The sequence below is a fragment of the Ciona robusta genome, chromosome 1, assembly GCF_009617815.1.
Source record: "Ciona robusta chromosome 1, ASM961781v2".
Taxonomy (NCBI): Eukaryota; Metazoa; Chordata; class Ascidiacea; order Phlebobranchia; family Cionidae; genus Ciona; species Ciona robusta.
In genome coordinates, this window is record NC_143235.1 from 10,993,494 (window position 1) to 11,016,470 (window position 22,977).

Below are 22,977 nucleotides of genomic sequence, written 5' to 3' on the forward strand. Positions count from 1 at the left end.
TTCAACCCTATTTTGCGTTAAGCAGTTTCAGTCCTGTTCACAAATTGTACACGATTGAAAATATAATTGTATTTAAAAGACTGTCCTATTGAACAGTTGTACGATGAAGTAGATGAACTGTAACAAATGTCGTATATAGCTAGGCATCATTCGTGTATACGTATGTATTTTCAATAGGTTTTACAGAACTAAAAACAAACCTCATGTCTGTGAGGCTTACGGGGCAACTTTAATGCACAGTGGTCAGAGCAACAAACATAAGTTTTAACAGCGGCAATGTTATAGAAGTCGTGTAGTGTACAGTAAATGTGGGCTGACGTGATCAACAATATTCGTTGGTGCATTCAAATTGTTAAAGGGCGACTTTACTGTTGAATCTACACGGTTTTAGGGGGCCGAGCGTAGTATGGGATGGGGTAAGTACTTTCAGTACAGTGTTTGGGTCAAGGCAAGAGAATATTACACTTAAACATTATGATGGTTGGTATTTTCAAGGGTTGCATCCACGCTATTCGCGATCGTGTTAACACCAGACTTATTCCCCCTTGTGTTTGAAGTCGGAGACATAGGTGGCGTCGGTTGCCATTCAATACAGCAGAAGACTTTCTTCTTCAGGAACATTTTGGTGTATGTCCGCATCTTCGTAGATCCGAGATTGTAGAACACAGGGTTGAGGCATTCAGAAAATCTCAGACAGAAGTATTCTATCATACCAAACCAATTGTCGACCAGGAAGTAATACCTTTCCCGAGGGTGAGTGTTGGCTCCCCAGAATTCGTAAGCTAAAATATATTTTTTTATAAACTATATGCAGTAAGTTAGGGTAAAATAGGACTTTTCCTTTTGTTTCTTATCCCATTTTAAGTGTTGAAGTGTTAATTGTTCAAATCCAAGTCAGGGAACATGAGTTTAGGTGCCTACGGTTTTCCATCTTACCACACAGCTATATATTTAAATTAATTTATGTAAGTGGGGCCTTTTTGGGTTCAGAGAATTCTGTGCGGCAACCATACCTGTAAAAGGAATGTATCCCAGAAGAAAAGAAATTATGATGAGAATTAATTGAAGAACGGCTTGTCGTTCCTTTCTCAATCTTCGTTCTTCCTTTCTATAAAAAAATATAAAGAATCTCTTAGCTCATTTGCCATACTGAGGGGTAAGACGGTTCGTATTATTAACCTCTGTTTTTGTCCCATTCGGTAATGAACAAAAAATATTTGAAGATTTCATAAGCACACTCTGGCGACTCTAAAAAGCGTTGTTAATTATATATAGGATGTTAGGTGCCAACGGTTTTCCAAACTTAACCTACAGTACTATCTCTTTGTATATCGCTCAGCGTTACATCTTTTCATGCAACAGTCCGTATTTTACTTACATAACGCTTACAAAGGAGAAAATCATGCAAGTTAAAATATAACCACAGGATATAAATATGCGCTCATGCGGTTTAAAGCTGTATATATATATATGACAGTGGTCACTACGCCAGCATCTTACCCAGAGGATACGAAGTTTACTATAATGGGTTGTCTAAATTGTCAGCCATATAGAAATAACAACAACCACAATGTTACATACTTGGTAACCCGTAAGCTGGCACGGGGTTTATGAAACTGAACTTCTGTGTTATAACGACTGTCGTTTTCCGGCCCCAGCAAATCCAAACGAGGCGTTTTTTTACATTAAACCCAAATAACATATATAGGCCTACATATATACTTATATGAAGATAGTCAATTAAATCAGTTAAAGTACGAAAAAAATCCTTACTTGTTTAAATTGGCTCTTCCTGACCTTTTCTTCAGAGTGACCGCTATTAGTATGCAGGTGATCACTACTCCGATAGTGGGGATGTACAGGAACAGTGGATAAGCAACTTTTTGATACAGTATGTACTTGTCAAGACTAAATAAAATCATGTCAATTAATAATTAAACAGTGTGTACTGCTCTCTGTTTCGACACACACCCCTAAAAATTGCTTAAAAAACATAAGTCTGATCTGTTTTAACGTGAAGTTGTAAAATTTAAACTGAAACCAAATTGAGGCGGGAATAGTGTAGCTGCGTGCGCTGTAATGTAATTCAATGTAGTAAAAGGTTAATGGCATTGTAACAGAACGTGCCGAACAACTCAAACGCCCAAGTAAACTCATTCCCTCGAGCAGTTTAGTAGCAGAAGCATGACGTAACAGGCAACAGTAACTTACTCAGCTAGGTTTGCTGTACAAGATGGCCATCTGGAATCCGGAGAACTGCTTTCCCTGTCTCGGGCTTTAGCACCGAATATAAACATGGAAGGTATGAAGCCGCTTATGATGCAAGCAACCCAGATTCCAACGATCCAAATCTAAGTAAGAAGTTTAAATCCATTTTTAGCTTGTATAAAGTCCACAAATATTGTTCTATGTGAAAGTTACATGCCGTATTGTACAATTTTGTGAAGGTTAATGTTCCAAAATATGCATGCTGTTTATCCTTTTGAATATTTTATGAATAGGCGCGAATGTGACCGCTGTAAAGTTCGTCTATGTACAGTTTTACAAGACTCGCCGCCTCCGCCTTGGGTAATTTATAATTCGGCGTTTAAGAAAATCAACGCCGCAATTAAGTGCAGCCGCCACCTTGTATTGCCTCGAAAGCTGTAAGTCTAAAGCACTTAATTTATAGTATCAGTACATGGCTACTTACGTTTGCGTGTATCAATTTCATTTTGTTGTACTGTACTGGATATTGAACTGATATGAAACGGACAATTGCAAATGACAACACGTGCAGAGCGGTTGCATATGACGTCATAATGTCCGTCGCCCAGTAGAACTGTAAACACAATAGCTCGTTTATTAGGGAAGAGTGCAATAACGTTACATGCGTATCGTTACGTCAGTGAATTTCGTATTTTGAATCGACAGTGACGTCAAAAACCACGCGATCGATTAGTTATCACCCGTATATAAACACACGACATGTCAGAACTCGGTTATCGGAATTCCCAATCAAACTTTCTGAACTTATTTGTCCCAGCGTTGGCGAAGACCTCAATTGCCCTATGACGCATAGCCACTAACGAGTCAGATCACTAATTACTTTATATTTTGTGTATTTCCCCGTTTACCGTGTCATCGCGTTATTGTTATATACTTACAAAGCTGTATTAAAGATTTTGTTATCTTCTATAATATATGTAAAATCTAAAACAAAACGACGGCTACATTTCAGTTTCATTTCGCATTTATAATCTCCCCAACTGTAATGTTTATTCAATATATAGTAGAGTGGGGGAAGATGGGACATCTTTAACATATAATATTCAAATAGCCTGATCGTGTTTTAAACAATTAACAACGGTCTGTGAAAGTCGTGAAGATACGGTTTTATAATTCATTGAATGTTCTTTGTTTACTACCAAATGGTAAGAGAAAACTAAGCGAAAAGGTGTCCCATCTCCCCCCACCCTACTATATATTATGCGATTAAACATCTACAGTATTATGCGCATTACCCTCCAAATTACAGGCATTATTCGAGTTGAACTTGTTTTCTAAAACAGCTTTTCTGGCATTTATTCGCGCACTGACGTTCGACGTCCTATACAGAACATCTTATTTATCAAGGTGGTGACACCCAACAAAACAACAGTGCAAATCCATAAATCCATAAAGATTTATAAAAACAAGTATGGTAGTTTGGGAAAAACAGGACACGGGCAAAGGCGGGACTTTTTAAAAAATCTTTTTTTTACGGATATACCCATTTGGTCAATACGTGCTTAAGGCCCCGTCTTCTCCTACTCTACTATATAATATGCAACAGTTGATATATTTAGCTTAGTTACCTTGCAAAATACTGCAGGTATCGGGTCCCAAACATCGAACCCCCATGTTCTCCTGTACAGGAAGAGCCAGCTAATCAGAGCCGAGAGCAGATCAGATATACACAAGGAAAAAATGAAGCGCATAAACAAGTTATTGCTGTTAAATGAAGATAGTGTTATATTTCTGTATAGCCCTATCTTGCCCCACAGTGCTATATTAGCCTTCAACCTTGACAGCGAGTATATATGCCTATAGAAGGACCAGCATGGATTAGTATTTTGATTCAATTTATTATATTGGCTATGTAGAGCAGGTGTTTCACACTTTGTGTATATACTTGAAGTTCGTGAATGGAAAAGATATAGGCCCAATCTCAAATTTCAACGTGACCGGCTTTATGCGCATGTATATAAAACTCATGTGCCAGGACCAAAGAATTTAAGACGTTCTTTTTTAATCTTATCGTAAATATATCGCGCTTAATAATTAATTTAACTTAGAACATATAGCTTACTTCAACTCCTTGTATGTAAGGATAACAGCTAGCGTGAGTGAGTTTCCCACCACGCCGAGGACAAGGAAGGTAAATATGATGACCGCAGATATGGCGATTCCAATGCTATCAAAAGGAGGTTCGTAGGTCCTGTTAATGTCAAAAAATATAGAATTTAAGAACGAATATGCATTTCTTAAGTTAAACCATTTTTAAAAGCATTTTAAGCCAGATAACCTCTAAGTAGTAGCTAGAAGGAATTGTCATACATTTGTAAGATATGAACTTGATCATGCATGAGTATATAGTGTTATAAAAGCTATATAAGGCTAAGCTTAACTTACGAGTTAGTATTAGTCGACATTGACACTTCAAACAGACTCATATTTTGCTCAGGAAGGGCAGTCACCAGATTAGTTGACCTGTTCAAAAAAAGTCAATTTAAATCTCTAATTAAACGCAGCTTTGATTCGTATAGTACAACCTATATGTCACTAATATTCCCTTTCAAAATTGCGCCCTAGTAAACTTACATTCGTTAATTTCAATAATGTACGGATACTCTAATTACCAATATTTTTTTCCAATATCGTTGCAAGGATAAGCTAAATACTTTATAACTTTGAATATCACTGAATGACCGCCCAACTGCGGAACGCGTATTTAACCTGCATGTATACTGACGTGTGTTTCCTGTAGTTGCCTAACATATATATAAACCCTTTTTCGTGTAATAACGCTGCATTTTTGTGTCTGATGTGACTCATTGTTTCACCAGACACTCCGTTCTAACCTGTATGCCCTCATTCTATATACAACTAAATGCACGTAGAATATGTTTATCCAAAATGTTTATACCAGCTCCGTGGTCACTAAATTTTCGAGAAGTGGCGTGTCAAAACAGCAACGTAATAAGTATATGAGAAGTTATGGTATATATATAGTGGGGTGGGGGAAGATGGGACACCTTTACAAATTATCCAAATACCCTGATCGTGTTTTAAACAACTAACAACGGCCTTAGGAGTCAGTCGTAAGGGTACGGTGCTATAAATATTTGACTATTTTTTGTTTAGTATGTACTAAATGGGAGTTGAAAATAGAATGAAAGGTGTCCCACTCTCGACCACCCTACTACTGTATAGCAAATTACTATAATGTGATGAGAAAAACATCTTTTCTGAGGTAATGGCGACATTCATCATCACTTTTTTTATTGTTATACGATTTCACATATGCTGCGTTTGGTTTTAACGCTATATACGAGTTTAGCGCAAAATATACCGTGTAATAAAACACGTATATAGCCTTTTATATTATAGTATAGATTACTGCACGGTATGATTACTGCAACTGACTTTCTGCACGAATAATGTCTAGGCTACGGTTTACTTAATAGCGTAACCCGCCATTTCATGTCTGATAATCCACAGCTGTCTGTATACTAACATTGATCTAAAACCCAACACGACTTCTAAAATATTATTTCCCCGAATTCAGCGACCATTGTGGTCAAATTAACATTTATGCTTACCGGTTAAACAGCTGAGTGAACTTGAATTACTGGTTGGCACTTGAATAACAATGTAACAAACTTCCGCTTCGACCGACGAAGCGTTAATCACTGAAGGATTCACAACTATACATTAACACAAGCGTAACACTAGTCAAAATAAAACTAAGTCTGTTCGCAACAGTAATGTTTAAAATAAAACTGTAAGCGTCTCACTTAACTTTGATTCGAACATCTATTTTTTAGAACATTTTTTATTTTATTTTCCCGTTCTATTTGGTAGTATAAACAAAGAACATTTCCAAACTAACAACGTAACCTGAAACTGTAAAATGGCGTTGTAAGTTGTTACTAACACGATAAGGAAACATGGTTTTTATGTGCTAATGGTATCCCATTTTACCCCACAGTACTATATCCCAAAATGTATGTTACTTTTACGGAAAATCCTTTTTCCCACCCGTGGCTTCCGAGTAAACAGTTTCAGAAAGGCGACGGTTTAATCGTATTTTTTCTCCTACACACAAATATATTACATCAGCCGAGTATTTTTTAACCGTAGCGCTCAAATTGTAACAGCCATGTATATATTACTGTACTGGCCGAGTTCCATGTAAGCTATAAATAAACCAAACCCAGCAGACAATAATCGAGTCAGCGCTTCACAAAGGTCTAACGTTGTCTCTACTCTTTAAAGTTACGTAATACAAATTTTGTCCCTGATCCTTCACCTTAAAAGTCCTTACACGCCATATATGTATAAATATATATATATACAGAAATAGCGAAGACGACGCAGATGCCAGCTTACGTACTACACGAAGCTATACTTTACGATCGGGTGATTTATTCGTTTCTTTTGCCCATTTAGCATGAATATTTAATGGCGAAGCTCATTTCTTACGTTTAGGTATTCCAGCACAGCGTTTAGTGGTGTACAACCCGTTGTTGTCGTAAATGGAACCAGCTTATACCCTTTTGACTGAGCGAATAAAATAGTTTGTCCATGGTTCGAAATTTGAAAATGTTAGTTTTCATACTTAACGTTTATTAGAAATGATATAACTGGAAACTGGTATATGCTCGTATATAATCATCCCTTCTTGTTTATTAAATGGTTAACTTTAGGGAAGCTTGGTCACGCAGACTAAATACGCTTGTCAATGTTTTCATTCTCTTAAATCATACCATTTGGTAGTAGTAAACAAATAATAATTATAGAATTCTACAAGCGTATTTTCACGACTATTATTAACTGTTCAAAACGTGATCATAAAATATATAAGATAAAGGTGCCAACAGCCTATTTTACACCACATTACCGTATATACATTCGACTAAAACCATAGCACGAAGTTAAAAACACAGCTTAAGCTACAAACTCATTATACGAAGTTCAAACAAGTACCACGCGACTAATAGCAACCTTTGACATTATTAGTAGTAACGTACAACCCTAAAACCCACAGTAAACGGTACCTCAAACTCAAGTTTCAGCCTCACGAGCCTGAGGCCTTTCCAGCTAACTTTCGTATCTTTTTATTTTCAAAATTAAGCTGAAATTAAACATTTTACGCTTTGTTGGCTGATGTTTCCCAGACATGGATCTGGGCTTTTCCGAATTGAGTGAAACATCAACATTTCGTCGCTTCCTATATACGAAACGCGCGCCGATTCGAAGTAACAGATATTTTTAGAGTCGAAAATTTACGCCACGATTATTATAGTGCATTTGTTGTTACGATTCATTTTATAATCATTAGTTTAAATACTTATATTTGCATACTGCTGTATTACACTGCTTGTTGGTAATTACAAGTTTCTATATATTTTGTAACGCGCATATATTAGCAGTGTATACCGCCACTCGGATTTTAAGTTCACTTTATAACTAAATATGTTTCAAATTCTCGCTAAAATTTTTGACAGATTGCAATGCATACGCGACTGAAAGCTTTAAAATATATATAGTACTGTAGGCTGTAGGGGAAGACGGGGCACCTTTAGCACACATTATTCGAATATTCTGATCGTGTTTTAAACAATTAACGACGACCTATGGGAGTCATGAGGATACATTTTTATAATTCTTTGAATTAATGTTCTCTGTTTCCTACCAAATGGGTCGAGAAAATAGAGTGGAAAGGTGTCCCATCTTCCCCGATCCTACTATACTGTGGGGTAAGATAGCACATGATATCCCATGTTTCGGTTGTATAATTCTTTAAATGTTGTTTATTACTATACCAAAATAAGAAAGATGAAAACATAAACTTTTTAACTCTAGTACAACCTAGTGATATATGTATAGTCTTGTTGCCTGGCGTATCGTGTTGTATTTTGGCTCTTCCGGCAACTCTCAAAACTCAATTTCTAACCGACGCTTTTAGTATATGTTTCGTTTCTATTAATTTTTGTGAAACCCCAACACCATGTGCTGATAATACAGACTTTACTACACACATCTGCCAATTTTTGCCCTACTGTTTACTTTTAAATAGGCATTTTTAAACGTAAAGCAAACGTGTGAATTGCTGGTACAATTAGCGTCTACGTATCCGAAACTCTAAACGTGCGAAACTTTATGAATTATTAAGGAGAAAACAAACTTCGTAAAGACACCTTAGGGCATGCTTATAATGTACGTTGTAACTCACATATAGAAAATGTTTCAAGTTATTATAATGAGAGATTATGTATACACGATTACGGTGAATTATAATTCTGTAAAACTTTTTTATAAAACAAAATAGCTCCTCAAACTGAGTTTAACCTGAAATAAATTCATGAAACTAGTGCCTACTTAATACGTCAAACCAATATCTTCTTATACTTTATATGTACTGCTTATTTTTTTAATTTTAAAAGTCAACCTTATTTTTAAATGGCAGTTATAAAACGCATCATGTAGTAGGGTGGGAAAAGATAGGACACGTGTTCATTCTATTTTTTTCACCCATTTTGTGGTCAACAAAAAACATTCAAAAAATTATAAAAAAACATATCCTCACGACTTCAATAGACTGTGTTGTTAATTGTTTAAAACACGATCAGGATATCTGGATATTTTGTGCTAATAAAAGGTGTCCCGTCTTCCCCCACTCTACTATATCCTTACCACAAACCAAGCCCTAAGACTTAAATCATTTAGATAATTGACAACGATATTAAATTTCACATATTTACGAGAATTAGCTTACTTTACAGTCTTTGGTCCAGAATTACTGGATTAGTGGTAACAGGTAATATAAACACTTCTCCCCACAACCACTAGTTAGATCTAATACTGCAGATTTGTTTCACCACATCTTATCAAGCACGTAATATTATCATCGGTTAGCATAAGTAACTATCTACTATAACAACATATTGCTTTACGTAAACGCTTCCTCTGGTTTCTGAGATATTTTTAGGATTTCCCGAAAGATGCGGTTGACGTCATAAATTACGGTACAACAAATCAAACATTTGAAGTCAGTATATTGCTTACAATAACTGCTTGAATAAAACAGTACACGATTTTTTCACTATCCAATGAACGTTTTATCAAAAACTTATATATAGTATAGGTTGGGGGAAGATTGGACACCTTTTCGTTTTATTTTCTCGTCCCATTTGGTAGTAAACAAAGAACATTCAAATAAACATTATATCGTATGCTCACGACTCCCATTGACCGCTGTTAATTGTTTAAAACACGATCAGGATATGTATGTGCTAAAGGTGTCCCGTCTCCCACCACCCTAATATATATGTGTACTATATGCTATAGTTAGAAAGTTTAAAAAATATGTTCTATGTACGTGATAACAATTAGTTTAATTTCATACTTACTCCATTATCATCGACTTTTCCAGTGTCTTGAGACGACTATACAGTTTCTACACACCTATCCTATAGTCAAAGCAGAAATTATCCTTCCGTATGTATAACTTATCACACTGTAAGTTACGTTTTGTAAGCCTAGCATCCCGCTACGTTATGTCTAAATAACAATCATTTTTCACTGGGCGGAATACACACACGTGAAACCATAGGTACGAGCTCACGATTTACATAGAATATGCGCGATAACATTAATGATATACAAAGCGTGAACTGCGTCCTCGGGCGTAGTGTATTTTATCACGACTACAAACGGCTCGTCTGTGAGGTTGCTCGAGTTTAAACCAGGAAAATAACCCAATACCTAAAAAAGATACATATTTAAGCACTGTTGGAACGGTGGCTTATTTATTTAAAATTTAAATTTCAACCGGTAGCTGGCACATACAATGTAAACTACATTAATTATTCACGCGAAGACTGGGTGGACAACTTGATCCACTTTCGCCATTTTAGTACTTAGCTTCAGTTTATACCACTTTAATACTTAGCTACCGGTATTGATATGCGGACTAACCCATTTCAACAAAGAACTTGTATTACGGCGTAATGTTTTTCGGTCAATGGTGGCGATAAAAAGACAACTTGGCGGTAAAATCATATTTTACATTATAAAAATACCGCTATATGTACACAAAACACTTTGTTTGTGAAGTTTTGTTTATTTGCTACGTAGCAGTGTGCTTGCATTTAAAGAACCCTTTTGTATTCAGTTTATTATATAGAAGAGTGGGGAAGATGGGACGCCTTAAGCACTGAATATCCTAATATCCTAATCGTGTGTTAAACAATTAACAACCATGGGTAGTGAGGATACGTTTTTATAATTCTTTGACTGTTCTTTGTTTACTGTCATATAGGTCGAGAAAATAGAATAAAAAGGTGTCCCACCCACCAGTATAGAACGGTGAGAGTTTTGCGCGTGTAATCATTCAAAAGTTGGGCTGTCACGTTTGCAAGTTATTTTTAATTGAAAAACGTTCGCTTTGTGATAACATTATTACGTCACAAATAAAAGCGCAACTTCGTAAACAAACACAAAAGCAACCCAAAACAACAACCGGCAACAGAGTGACTCACAACGAACGTATGTGCTTTATTTTTACAAGGTTTCGACTCCTAACCAAACCTCATCAGAGGTCGTAACATTTTTACAAATTGCAGTCACAATATTGTTTCAGGCTTACAGTTAACTTTTCGTTTGACTTAAAATCAGCAGGTTTATTTTGTTTCAAATTATTCGTGCCGGTTTGCTCGTCGTTTGTGACTAGTAATTGCAATTACTTTCACTTAAACTGCTCACGTAAACAAACGTAGCCCAAGTTTGCGTCAGCACGTCAGCACGCGACGTCGAATAGTTAGATATAAAACAACCCCACATTTGAAGTTGCCTTTATTTAGCGTAAAGCACGAGCAAATAAATAGTTGGAAATAAGAAATATCCCTTAGCTGTAAGGTACGTACGATTAATAAATTAAATATATTAAGAGACATTATTTTATAGACTGTACAATATATTACTGTAATTCCCTTATTTATATCCATCTAGTAATTATACTAAAGCTGTTCTATCTAATAGACTAAGTGTCTAAGATTTCTGTTGTAAATTTACATTAGAATTGAGAGTTGCGAACTACCTACTGCGTTAATGTGTTTGATATGTCAGTATTTACGAAGGTCATTTTCTTAGAAAACAGAGTATAAATATGCAGAGCCGCACGCGCGGCACTAGTAATTTTTTAAATTTAAACTAAAGACCAAACTTCGTAGTACAGTCACTATAAGGGTGACACGTAACTTACGTTAGTTTCAACGTCACGAAAATTTCGCAAAACAAAACAACCCTTTCAAATTCATTTGTTAATATAGATAGATATTACTGTGGGGTAAGTTGGGTTACCGTTTGCACTTAAATGCCATAATTCCTGACTTTGTTTTAAACGATTAACAACGCTCTTTTAAAGTCACGGGGCTACGGTTATATAATATTGTAAATATTCTGTGTTAACTACTAAATGTGACGAGAAAATGGAATGAAACATTTTTCATCTTACCCCACCCTAATATATTTAGTTAGGGTAGGGGAAGATGGGACACCATTAGCACATAATATCCAGATATCCTGATCGTGTTTTAAACAATTAACAACGTTCTATGAGAGTCATGAGGACATAGTTTCATATTTCTTTAAATGTTCTTTGTTTACTAATAAATGGGACGAGAAAACAGAGTTAAAAAGTGTCCCATCTTCCCTCATCCTACTGTATCTCTAGTAGGCCGCATATTAATTTAAAAGTACATCCGCTGCTGGCGTTCGAAACGAAATGATTGTTATATTCGCTTACGTCTGAGATAATAACCAAGTTCCGCAGGTATGCTAATTAAGGTACATGAATTTAATTGGAATTAATTCTTTCTGACGCAGCATTGTATGAATTGTCCGAACTTTATCAACGGTTGCAAAACGTTCTTGTTTCACCTCGAATTTCGTGCGTCATTTAGTCAGAATCTATATACGTAAGCCAGATGTTGTTTGTGGGAAATTTAGATTGTTTATTGCATAGAAATTTGTTTGTTTTAAGTTTTTTTTTATTCAGTTGCAGAGCCATATTTAGATTCATCCTGATATTAAGTAGGCCTTGGTTTTATATATATGGTAGAATGCCGTTGCTAATTGTTTAAAACACAATAAGAATATTTGAATAATATGTACTAAAGGTGTTCCATCTTCTCCCACCATACTATATATGCCAATCAATAAGATAAAACCGTTATGAGACAGATTTTCCGTTTGGCTACTAGTAACCTTAGAATAATACCATTAAAATATAAATGTTATTAGATTTCTGTGATACATAGAAAACACCGACCGTCGTCGTGGTACAGCTGTGAGCGCGCCACCTTGTGCCTATAACATCTGCCTCGTGGTTAGGATTTAAGGCTTGTCTCTATACGATATACCATTGTGTTTGTGTACGTACGTGTTCATTATATTGGGCAAGTCACTTAACGACAACTGTTCCTATCAATTCCCTTATGATTTGTTTAAAGTTTTAATCACGCAGTAAAGGCGCATTAAAAATACTGCCAAAAATCACCCCCGACCTTTATATGGTAACTCGTTAGCCGGCACAAGGTCTATGAAACCAAACACCTATGTTATAATGACTGTCAATATGCCTCGTCACCCGAGGATAAATATAAGTAACGTTCATTCATATTGAAAACATACCGCGTTTATTGTTAATCTATTATAAAAATAGCTAGCTCAAGGATACCCTCTTACACAATCTTATCTGATTTTAAAACCTGAATAACGTAAAAAACACTTACTTTTGCCAGAGTTATGATAAAATCCGATACTTCCTCAGTGGAAGGTTTCCGATTTTTCGTTGGGTGGAAAATATTCTTTGGTCTAATTAATCGGTTTTACTTCATTCTTTTACCAAGTACTGTGGAATGAGATGAATACCGTTAGAAAAAAATATTCCATATTTTCTAATCATATTGACTTATATACGAGTATTTAATCCTGTAATATCTTTATTTACTACCAAATAAGACGAGAACAGAGAATAAAAACATAAACCATCTTATCCCAACTTACTATATTTACTATAAAGCAGTGTGATTAACTATTAACATGCATGATACACTTTTGTCTTTAAAAGTATAAGTACATACCCAGCACCCAATATTCAAATAAACGATTTCCTTTTTGATTTGGAGAAAACTGAAACATTTTGGCGTTGAAGTACCGACTAAGTTGCTCGGCTCAACGCATTGTTGACGTAATAACGATTTAAAATCCTAATCAGCAATTGCTGTGTCATGCTTTCTTAATGTTGTAAGGCTGTAAGCTTATGTATAGAGGAAAATGGGATGTTTTGTTACGTGTTTACTTTAGGGGCTAATCTTATATAACTGTTTGTATACAATTGTCATTCAATTTTCTCGTCCCATTTGGTAGAAAACACAGAACATTCAAAGAATTATTAAACCGTATCCTCACTACCCCCATAGACCATTGTTACTTGTTTAAAACACGATCAGGATATTCGGATATTATGGGATAAAGGTGTCCCATCTTCCTCTAAAGGTACTGTTTATAATAGGGCGGGTAAATATAGAGACCGCTAGTGGGTTGCTCAAATTGTTAGCTATACATGAAAAATAGTCAAGTTTCAAACGTGGTAACTCGTAAGCGGGCACGGCGTTGGGCACGTTTTCCGTCACGCGAGGATAAATATGTTACTTTTTATTGTTATCTTGCATACAGTTTTAGCCGGTTGTGCCATCACTATACATTGGTGTCATTTACTAGTGGCTACTGCCTATATTAAATAGAAGCAAATTGGAAACAGTTCTTGGGAAAATCTAGACCTAATAAACCACACACATAGCAACAGTACTGTATTATAGACGTAATCAACATACGCAACAGTTTATTAGGATGTAAAAGGATCTTATTCATCCTTATACACAGTGGAACAATTCAGTGGTTTATAATAAGTTTATTTTAGAACCCACGCATATTTTCTTAGTGACAGTTTCATCAGAATTAAAATCATTGTTGCGTCATACTGTTGGCTTGGCTTTATGATACATATGTTTGATGATTTGAATATGTGCCGCATTTAACCTAAAAGTGCTCACTAACGTTTATATATAATCATAGCTTTGATAAATTATGTATAGTAGGGTGGAGGAAAATGGGACACCGGCCTTTCACTATATTTGCCCGTCCCATTTGGTAGTAAACAAAGAACAATAAAAAATTATAAAACCGTATTCTCACGGCTTCCAAAGACCGTTCCTAATTGTTTAAAACACGACCACGATGTTTAAATATTTTGTGCTATAGTTGTTCCATCTTCCCCTGCCCTACTATTTTATGTATACTTTTGTACTGTAAGGTATAGAAGGGTGGGGGAAGACGGGGCACCTTTAGCACACAATATCCAAATATCATGACCGTGTTTTGAACAATTAACAACGGTCTATGGTAGTCGTGAGAATACGGTTTATTAATCCTTTCAAAGTTCTTTGTCTACTACCAAATGGGACGAGAAAATAGAATGAAAATGTGTCTCATCTTCCCCCACCCTATACCATATAAGGATGGGATACTGTCAGCACCTAAAACAATATTTTACAGTCACAGAGTTACGGTTGCATATTCTGTATATTCTTTGTTTACTACTAAATATGGTGAAAAGGAAAAATAAAAAGAGGTCCCATCTTGGTTTTACGCCACCCTGCTATACAGCAGTATAGGGTAAGGATAGATAGGACGCCTTTTTATTTGGTAATTATTAAAAACACGATCAGGATATTTGCATATATCTACTAAAGATGTTCCATCTCCCCCACTCCCACTAATATACATACATAAGCGTTAGTGTAGTGTGTATACATATATGGGTATATATAATATAGCTTTGTGTTCACGTATAGAATAAATAAATAACTTTTCTCGCATTCGCATTTATAAAAACTAGATTAGAATTGTGTTTAAAAACGAGTACATTACAAGTCAAACTACATAGATGTATTTATATAGCCATTTCTTTACTTGCACTTTTTATGCATCGTTTCGCAACCCACATATTTCTCACTAGATTCTAATTAGCAAGATTTTTTCTGTGGGCAAATGCGCTTCATAAACTGCAACACGCATGAGCAACAATTAGTACTAACCAGACATGATGGCCGTTAAGATATAGTGTCAAATTTTCAGAATGCTAATAGACAATTCGTTTTAGTCGAGGTAAAGGTGCTTATTATGCATAATTTTAAAAAGGCCTTTTATCGTAACTTGTAATCCTATCTTTATAATGCGTGTTGTATTAGTGGGCGTATAATTGGTAATATGGCGTTACTTTCTGAAACATCTGTCACTTTATTACAGTCGTAATGTCAACCGTTTAACAGCGATGTATTTCAATTATTTAAACACCGCCTAGCCATACGGTTTAGCGTTAGATTATGTCTCCAAACTTTAACATGTGAATAACCCAATGAGTACAATTCCCTCTACTATATATCTGGGGCATGGGGCGTATTCTGGGGGTGAGATAAAACGCCGTTATAGCACCTAAAACCCATATATATAGTAGGGTGGGAGAAGATGGGACACCTTTTTATTTTATTTTCTCGTCATATATGGCAGTTAACGAAGAACAGTCAAAGAATAATAAAAACGTATCCTTACGACTCCCATGGACCGTTGTTAATTGTTTAAAACACGATCAGAATATTTGGATATTCAGTGCTAAAAGTGTCTCATCTTCCCCACCCTACTATTTTAGTCTTTTGAAAAGTAACAATACTACATAGCTTATCTAATTACTACAATGAACATCAAACTATATTACACATGAATAGCCAACAAAATCCCCCATGACATTTTTTCATAAAAAATATGGCTTTTATGATAGTAGGTTGTGGTAGGATGTTATCATACCGAAACGGGTCAAACTCCTAAAACCTGGGTTTCCTGGCATATCATATTATAAAGCCTTATTACCAATATAAAACAAACCAAATGTTTCCCGTTTAATGGTTTATTGCATGTTTATCTTTGGTCTTGAAGTGACAAATTGTGCAGAAGCTTATTTTGACCATCTGTGGTAATTGGCATAGTAACGTATATACCTTGTAACGTAATCGCGGTGACATATGCGTTGATATCGTCACTGTGCATTATTCAGCACTGAGACCCAATGCGGAAATAATCCAACTCTAGCCAGAGATGGTTGACTCCATGTAATGACTTATATCACTCGCTGGGTATAAAAACGGTCGAATCGAGTGAGCAGTTCAGTTTTCTCAGTGCAGATAATGATGGCAGGTGTTGTTATTTAAAAAAAATGCGATTACGTACACCACTCAAATGCTTTTAAATTATTGTTAATGTTTTTTTTAGAAAGTTTATATCTTTACTATGACGTCACAAGCAACAATGCTGCAATCGACGATGAGCTCTTTCGATGATATGACGTTTTCAAGTGCCGCCTCTTATTTTAACTTCTCGGATTTAAACACAACGATGGTTGCAACTCGACAGTAAGTTATGCCACCTTATATGTTTATATAGCGTAACCAGCTGCACGAAGCAGCGAACAACAATTTAAATATAATTAGGTGGGAGAAGACAGACACTTTTAGCACATAATATTCAAATATCCTGATCGTGTTTTAAAGAGTTGGTCTAAATATGGGAGTCGTAAAGATACGTTTATATAATTCTTTGGATATTCTTTATACTATCAAATAGGACGAGAAAACAAAATAAAAGAATGTCCACGTTTGGTGGAGTAAATTTGTTTCTAACAACCAATTTGTTTATTACCCAATTAAAAAAATCACCAATTTGTTATTACACAATTAAAATGAGTATAGATGAATCATATAAGTGCAATCGGTTCATTATGCGGATATATGTACAGTCATGCACATATATCACAGGTATATTAGCTGCCACTAACATTCAGGTTAACATTACTTTTTATTGCATTGGTTTCTAGTTAAATTATATTTTTTCATTGGTTTCTAGTTAAATTATATTTTTTTTCTGTGAAGTTTATTTATAATCTTGTCTCGGTAGCCGAAACACGTATGTCTATATACTCTTATCAGATGCTTTTATATTTCTTTTTTTAATCTTTTAAACACCACTGATACCCCAAGTTCACACCAATTCCACTGTACCTAACATTCTTTATAATAGGTTTACTGTATAGTACTGTGGGTTAAGTAGGATGCCGTTGGCACTCTATATCCTACGTTTATTAATCGTGTTTTTACCAATTAACAAACGTTTTTTTAGAGAAAACGATTAAATAATTCTGTAAATATTTTTTGTTTGCTACCAAATAAAACAAGAACAGAAAATATTATTGCGTTCTATCTTACCCCACTTTACTGACAGTCTTGCTGCGTCCCATCTTACCCCACTTTAATAACAGTCTTGCTGTTCCACAGACCATACGTTCGTCCCTTCGGTACAGCGGGTATCATCACATCGGCAGTCATCTTATTCACATGCCTTGTGATTGGAGTGATCGGAAATGTTCTTACAATAGTTGTCATTTTAACCAATCAAAAACTCAGGTATTAAACTGTGTTAAAATACAATGATATTAAAAATTTATGTTTTTATTCTTCGAAGGCGTAAGTTCGTTTGTGCAATCCAATAAAACAATAAATTGTTAAAATAGACTATATAATAAAATAAGTGAATTATTGCCATAGTAAGCATTACCGAATTTTACAAATGTTGTTGCGTGAACTTTAACACCTTCCTCTCGTATGTACAGGAACCTCTTCATGTATTTTATCGTGTCCTTGTGTGTATCGGATCTAACCTCGGCTCTGATTAGCTGGCTCTTCCTGTACAGGAGAACATGGGGGTTCGATGTTTGGGACCCGATACCCGGTATATTTTGCAAGGTATGATTCAACCAACTTTGCGAACACGACGAATTGTTAAGAATATGACACATAACTACCAGCGTACCATTTTACCCAAGTTCATAAATGTAAAGACTTGTGTTACTATAGGGTAAGATGGTATACTGATGTTAGCACCTAATATCCGATATATTTTCCTGACCCTAATTTAAAAAAACCGCTCTTAATTCGTGAGGCTATACATGATAATATATATGATCCATCATGGCCTACTCAATGTATTGAGTAGGCCATGGATCCATAAATATTTTTTGTTTATTACAAAATCGAGAATAATATGAAAACATTTACCATCTTACCCCAATCTACTTTACCAAAAAAGAGCTTATTTTGGCCAAGGTAGTTCCTGGATACACTGTGGTACATGTTTCTGAACACGGCGACACAGACAGTAGTTCGTTAACACACGTTTAAAAGGAGAATGTCGACAATGGTATATAAATAGCTCAAATTTTCTGTCTCGAACCAAACTTTACGTATCTAATGTCACGATCAAAAAAGTGTTTCCTTCTCCAACATTACCGATTTTCATTTAAACTTCTTTTGGTCAAACATTTCATTATTTTCGCAGTTCTACTGGGCTGCTGACGTCATGACAAATTACGTCACAGCTTCTCATATTTTCTCCTTTGCGCTGATTCGCTACATTTCTATACAATTTCCGATCCGCTTCTCAAAAATCAAGTTGATCCACGGAAAGGTAAAACCCTTTGAAATTATGTGCATGGCTGTTGCATACTATGCTTATAGGTGAATATATGCAGGGCGTGTCGATAGTGTGCCTATACCCAGTATGAAGCTATGTGGGAATAGTTTTCTTTGTTTTTGCGCGGGTGATATACGCAAGGCTCACATTTTGTTTGCATGGAACATTAACAAAATGGGGATTAAGAGCACACGTGTGTCTACATATCATCAACTCTTTCCTATATATATAGTAGGGTCAGGAAAGACACCTTCAGCACACAATATCCAAATATCCTGATCGTGTTTTAAACAATTAACAACGGTCTATATGGAGGCTTGGGGATGCAGTTTTATATTTCATTGAATGTTTTTTGTTTACTACCAGCAAATGGGACGAGGAAATAGATTAAAAGGTGTCCCATTTTCTCCCACCCTACTTTGCCTACCCCTATATTGTGATGTGCATTATATGCATTTTAAATTGTGAGTAGTTTTAATAATCATTTTATTAACACGGTTTTCAACAATTCCTAATGTGATTTTCCCGCACTCCAACCCCTAACCTTCTAACCCAGATCTGGATCGCACTGATATGGTTTGTTTGTTTCTGCGTTGGTTTCATTCCATGGTTCATTTTCTTCGGAGCTCGAATACGTGATCGTTACAGCGACTCTCCAGATGCAAGATGGCCAGCATGTACCATCAACATGGAATGGTGAGTGTTAGTTAGTATCATGATGAAGTATTACTGCGGTGTGAGTAATAAAAAGTTTCTTCCTTGTTTGTCGTGAGTAAGGTTGCACTGCATAATGCTTCCGCGTAGTATTTCTGCAGCAATATACACCACGAGGTTATAATATACGTTGCACAGCAATATACAATGCATAATGAGGATTGTGCACACTTTGTATGACCTGTAGTCGAACGCGTCGGTGGTTTAAAAGCAAAATAAACAAATACTTGTCTCATCTGCGTCGCATTTAACTACAAAACCAGAATAATAGTAAGCGAGACAGTGATTATCGTGCCTAAGCCTCTGGCTGAGACTTTACGAGTTCGAGGCACGACTCTGTTAGTGCTATTGTTGTTGTTTGTGTCTTTGGGCAGGACACTTATGACATTTGCTCTAGGCCAGTATGGCCCTATTTATAGTTGTCTGAATTGTAATCCATACATTAAAAAGTATACATATGGAAACCTTCGGAAAGATGGGACACCACCTTTAGCACATAATATTTTAGTTTTGTAATTTTTTGAATGTTCTTTGTTTACTACCAAATAGGTGTCCCATTTTACCCCACCCTACTATATATATATATATATATATATCATCACTCCCAAAGTTACATAGCCGGTAACTAGTAAAAGGACACGAGGCATGTGAAATAGAATACCCGTGTTATAAAGACTACGTGTTATAAAAAAGAAGTCTTCCGGCCACGCGAGTGTACATTATATACAATCGGTAATTTAATCTTCCACCCCTGCAGGTATGACCAGTATACATTAGCCACGAAAGTTTGTTACTCGATTTTTCTGTATGCCCCTTCTGTGGGTGTGGTTTTCCTTTCCATTCTGATTGGCATTACAGTCAAGTCCCGTCCCTCTATGTCGTCACAGGAAGATGGCAAGCGAAAGCAAAAAGAGAAACAGGCTGTGCTTCAACTGGTTTTGATCGTTGTTTCATTTTTAATCGGTTATGTTCCCTTCACAGGTAAAAATGTAGCACAGAAATTATTAGGTTTTTGTCACCTTATGAGAAATATTTATACAAAGAGTTTTACCAGGTAAAATGTTTCGTCATTCAATGACTTCATATGATATGGTGTAACATGTATTGTGGGCGGGTATAGTAATGCGTCAAACTGATTGATTTTGCTGCAATGGTGCAACATCTGCTGATGCAATTCCTTGGAAAGTTTTAAAAAACTGTCACATGATATGACCACACAAACTATATTTTTTGGGGCCATGGGTACACCTATTACACATACTAGGTCGTTTGTTATACCCCAATCTATTATCCCAGGTGCTCGTGCAGTAAAAATACTATTTTTCAAGGCTGTAAACTGACAAACTGACATTAAACGACAAAATGGCGACAGGCGAGACACTACTATTGTAAATTAGTATAAGTAATAAGCAAGATAGATCAACTATCACAAACAGTATTATAGTAACCTAATCATCCACGCTTTTCCACAGCTTATGAATTCTGGTCCACACAGCCTCGACCCAACACAATGTATTACAAATCATTCGACTACTGGTTCGGAATGTCCGAGTATTTCTGTATCCGAATATCGGAATGCCTCAACCCTATATTCTATAACCTAGGATCAGCTAAGATGAGAAAATGTACTGCAGGTCTACTGCGTAAAATGTTCGGCTGTAAACGCCAAAGAAAAGTAGCACACATGTCGTCTTCTCACGGCACACAAAACTTTGGTGTTTGATTTTTAACGGAATTATGCCCCGAAGTTACCGTGCTGCATGAAATAATGGCAATTTGGTTCGGCTACCAACTTTGATCGTTTATAGATAGCATTTCAGTAAGCGTGGCTGTAACTCGGTAACATTTGTTGTAACTCGGTAACAGCATATACGGAAAACGATATAGCGAAGGTCATATTTAAAAATCGTGGGTATCATCACACGAGTTCCCGTCATAAAATACCTCCAAATGGCCTTGGCTAAACTGCACGTTGTCAAAATAATCATACACGGTTTTAAAACACTTTTTTATTTATATTGTTTAATATATAGTAGGATGGGGAAAGATGGGATATCTTTAGCACATAGTATTCAAGTATTCTGACTCTGTTTTAAACAATTAAAACAAATAAAGTCTATGCGAGTCGGAAGATCACAGTTTTATAAATCAAAAGGTAAAAAGGTGTCCCATCCTCCCCCACCCTACTCTATAGCTAGAAAAACATTATTGTGCAGTAACTATTGAGGGAACTGTCACATAACTGTTCATCCAAGCTCATATATATATATATTTATTTAAGCTTTCATATATATATAAGTGATTTCGAATATTTTAAAGTAGTTTTCGATATTAAAGTAATTTTTAACGAGTTTCCAGAACCAATTGTAACATTGGATTTTGTAAACAATGGCTGTACAGACACGCAGCATCATCTTTCCACGGTTACGCTGGAGCTCATTACATTCCTAATTATTATATTTTTATGTGTTATATTATAGAACGTTTCACTATATATGTTTCATGTTACTTTTTCAGTTAAGCATTAAAACTTTGTGACTAAATATTTGTGTACAGTATTTTGCCACTTTATTATAAATGTATTTGACTTAATAAATGCTATTTATGATAAATTAATCCTCATCAGAGTATACCTAACGAATATTGGTTAATATACCATGAGTATATACTGTTTATGCATAGCCTATACATGTATGTATAGGCTATGGTTTATGTTTACCAAATTTCTGCTGAATTATACACAAATAAAAAAAACTTTACAAATAAATTCGCTTACAAAGTTGGGTTTTGGCTCTCTTGTTTGACCGCAAGAGCCAAATCTTGTGCCATTTGCGGAATTACCCTACACAATGTGCGGCATCTTTGAAAATGAATGTAACTTGCTTTATGCTTGCGTTGTTGGAAAGAAACAGTCTTTATAACACCGGTGTTCATACACCTTGCGCCAGCATACGAGTTGCCTAAAGTACGTTATTTTGTGGATGGTTATTTTTGGTAATTTGGACAACCCGTTTTGCCATTTTTGACCAGTGGTTTAAACATAACATTCCTTTTAATTTGCCTATTTCCAGTGGAGTAAATAACACGTGAACATTGTAAACATATACACTGGCTACATTGAATGGACAGTATTGTTTTAGCAAAGCTACGAAAATCCATCAAGGCAAGATGTAGGAATTCTCAAAGGAATTTAAACTCATTCATTTGGAATGTATGGGCAGTATCAGTGGGAATCAAACCTTCATTTTTGGTGGATATATTCATTCACAAAGGTGAAGAAATGGTTAAAGTTCTTGCAATATTAAACGAATATAGTACAGATTTCTGTTTTGTTAACTGCTTGGTGATGGAGTTGCATAACGGTGAATTGTTTAT

General features: G+C 35.7%; 2 protein-coding genes across 7 annotated transcripts; one reads left to right on the plus strand and one right to left on the minus strand.

Annotated features, from left to right (window-relative positions):
• Window positions 1-54: 54 nt before the first annotated feature.
• On the minus strand, window positions 55-9,810 carry LOC149743110 (neuromedin U receptor homolog nmur-2-like). 6 transcript variants are annotated; one of them, XM_089882994.1, is made up of 9 exons: window positions 9,657-9,807; window positions 4,654-4,731; window positions 4,331-4,459; window positions 3,837-3,972; window positions 2,693-2,821; window positions 2,212-2,351; window positions 1,774-1,908; window positions 1,014-1,108; window positions 55-782 (listed from the first exon to the last, which is right to left on the minus strand). In XM_089882994.1, exons 1-9 carry the CDS (start codon window positions 9,665-9,667, stop codon window positions 466-468), a joined length of 1,170 nt encoding a protein of 389 aa, XP_089739120.1. In that variant the 5' UTR covers window positions 9,668-9,807; the 3' UTR covers window positions 55-465. The 6 variants fall into 6 exon arrangements, with proteins under 6 accessions (XP_089739120.1, XP_089739156.1, XP_089739136.1 ...); XM_089883030.1 differs by lacking the exon at window positions 9,657-9,807 and adding an exon at window positions 9,023-9,201; XM_089883010.1 differs by lacking the exon at window positions 9,657-9,807 and adding an exon at window positions 5,844-7,340.
• Window positions 2,215-22,214, plus strand: LOC149743111 (growth hormone secretagogue receptor type 1-like). Its single transcript, XM_089883097.1, has 8 exons — window positions 2,215-2,355; window positions 16,636-16,775; window positions 17,694-17,822; window positions 18,029-18,161; window positions 18,754-18,882; window positions 19,445-19,584; window positions 20,360-20,583; window positions 21,075-22,214. The coding sequence occupies exons 2-8, from the start codon at window positions 16,654-16,656 to the stop codon at window positions 21,323-21,325; spliced, it is 1,128 nt and encodes a 375-aa protein (XP_089739223.1). The 5' UTR covers window positions 2,215-2,355; window positions 16,636-16,653; the 3' UTR covers window positions 21,326-22,214.
• Window positions 22,215-22,977: the final 763 nt, after the last annotated feature.

Bases quoted from the DNA above. Each gene is read 5' to 3' on its own strand.
- LOC149743111 (XM_089883097.1), top strand. From the start codon at position 16,654: ATGACGTCACAAGCAACAATGCTGCAATCGACGATGAGCTCTTTCGAT. The intron at 18,883-19,444 runs GTAAAACCCTTT...CTTCTAACCCAG, and splicing joins TCAAGTTGATCCACGGAAAG to ATCTGGATCGCACTGATATG. The intron at 19,585-20,359 runs GTGAGTGTTAGT...CCACCCCTGCAG, and splicing joins TGTACCATCAACATGGAATG to GTATGACCAGTATACATTAG.
- LOC149743110 (XM_089882994.1), bottom strand. The intron at 3,973-4,330 runs GTAAGCTATATG...TTCATTTAACAG, and splicing joins CTTACATACAAGGAGTTGAA to CAATAACTTGTTTATGCGCT. The intron at 1,109-1,773 runs GTAAGGATTTTT...ATTTTTTTATAG, and splicing joins GGAAGAGCCAATTTAAACAA to AAAGGAAGAACGAAGATTGA.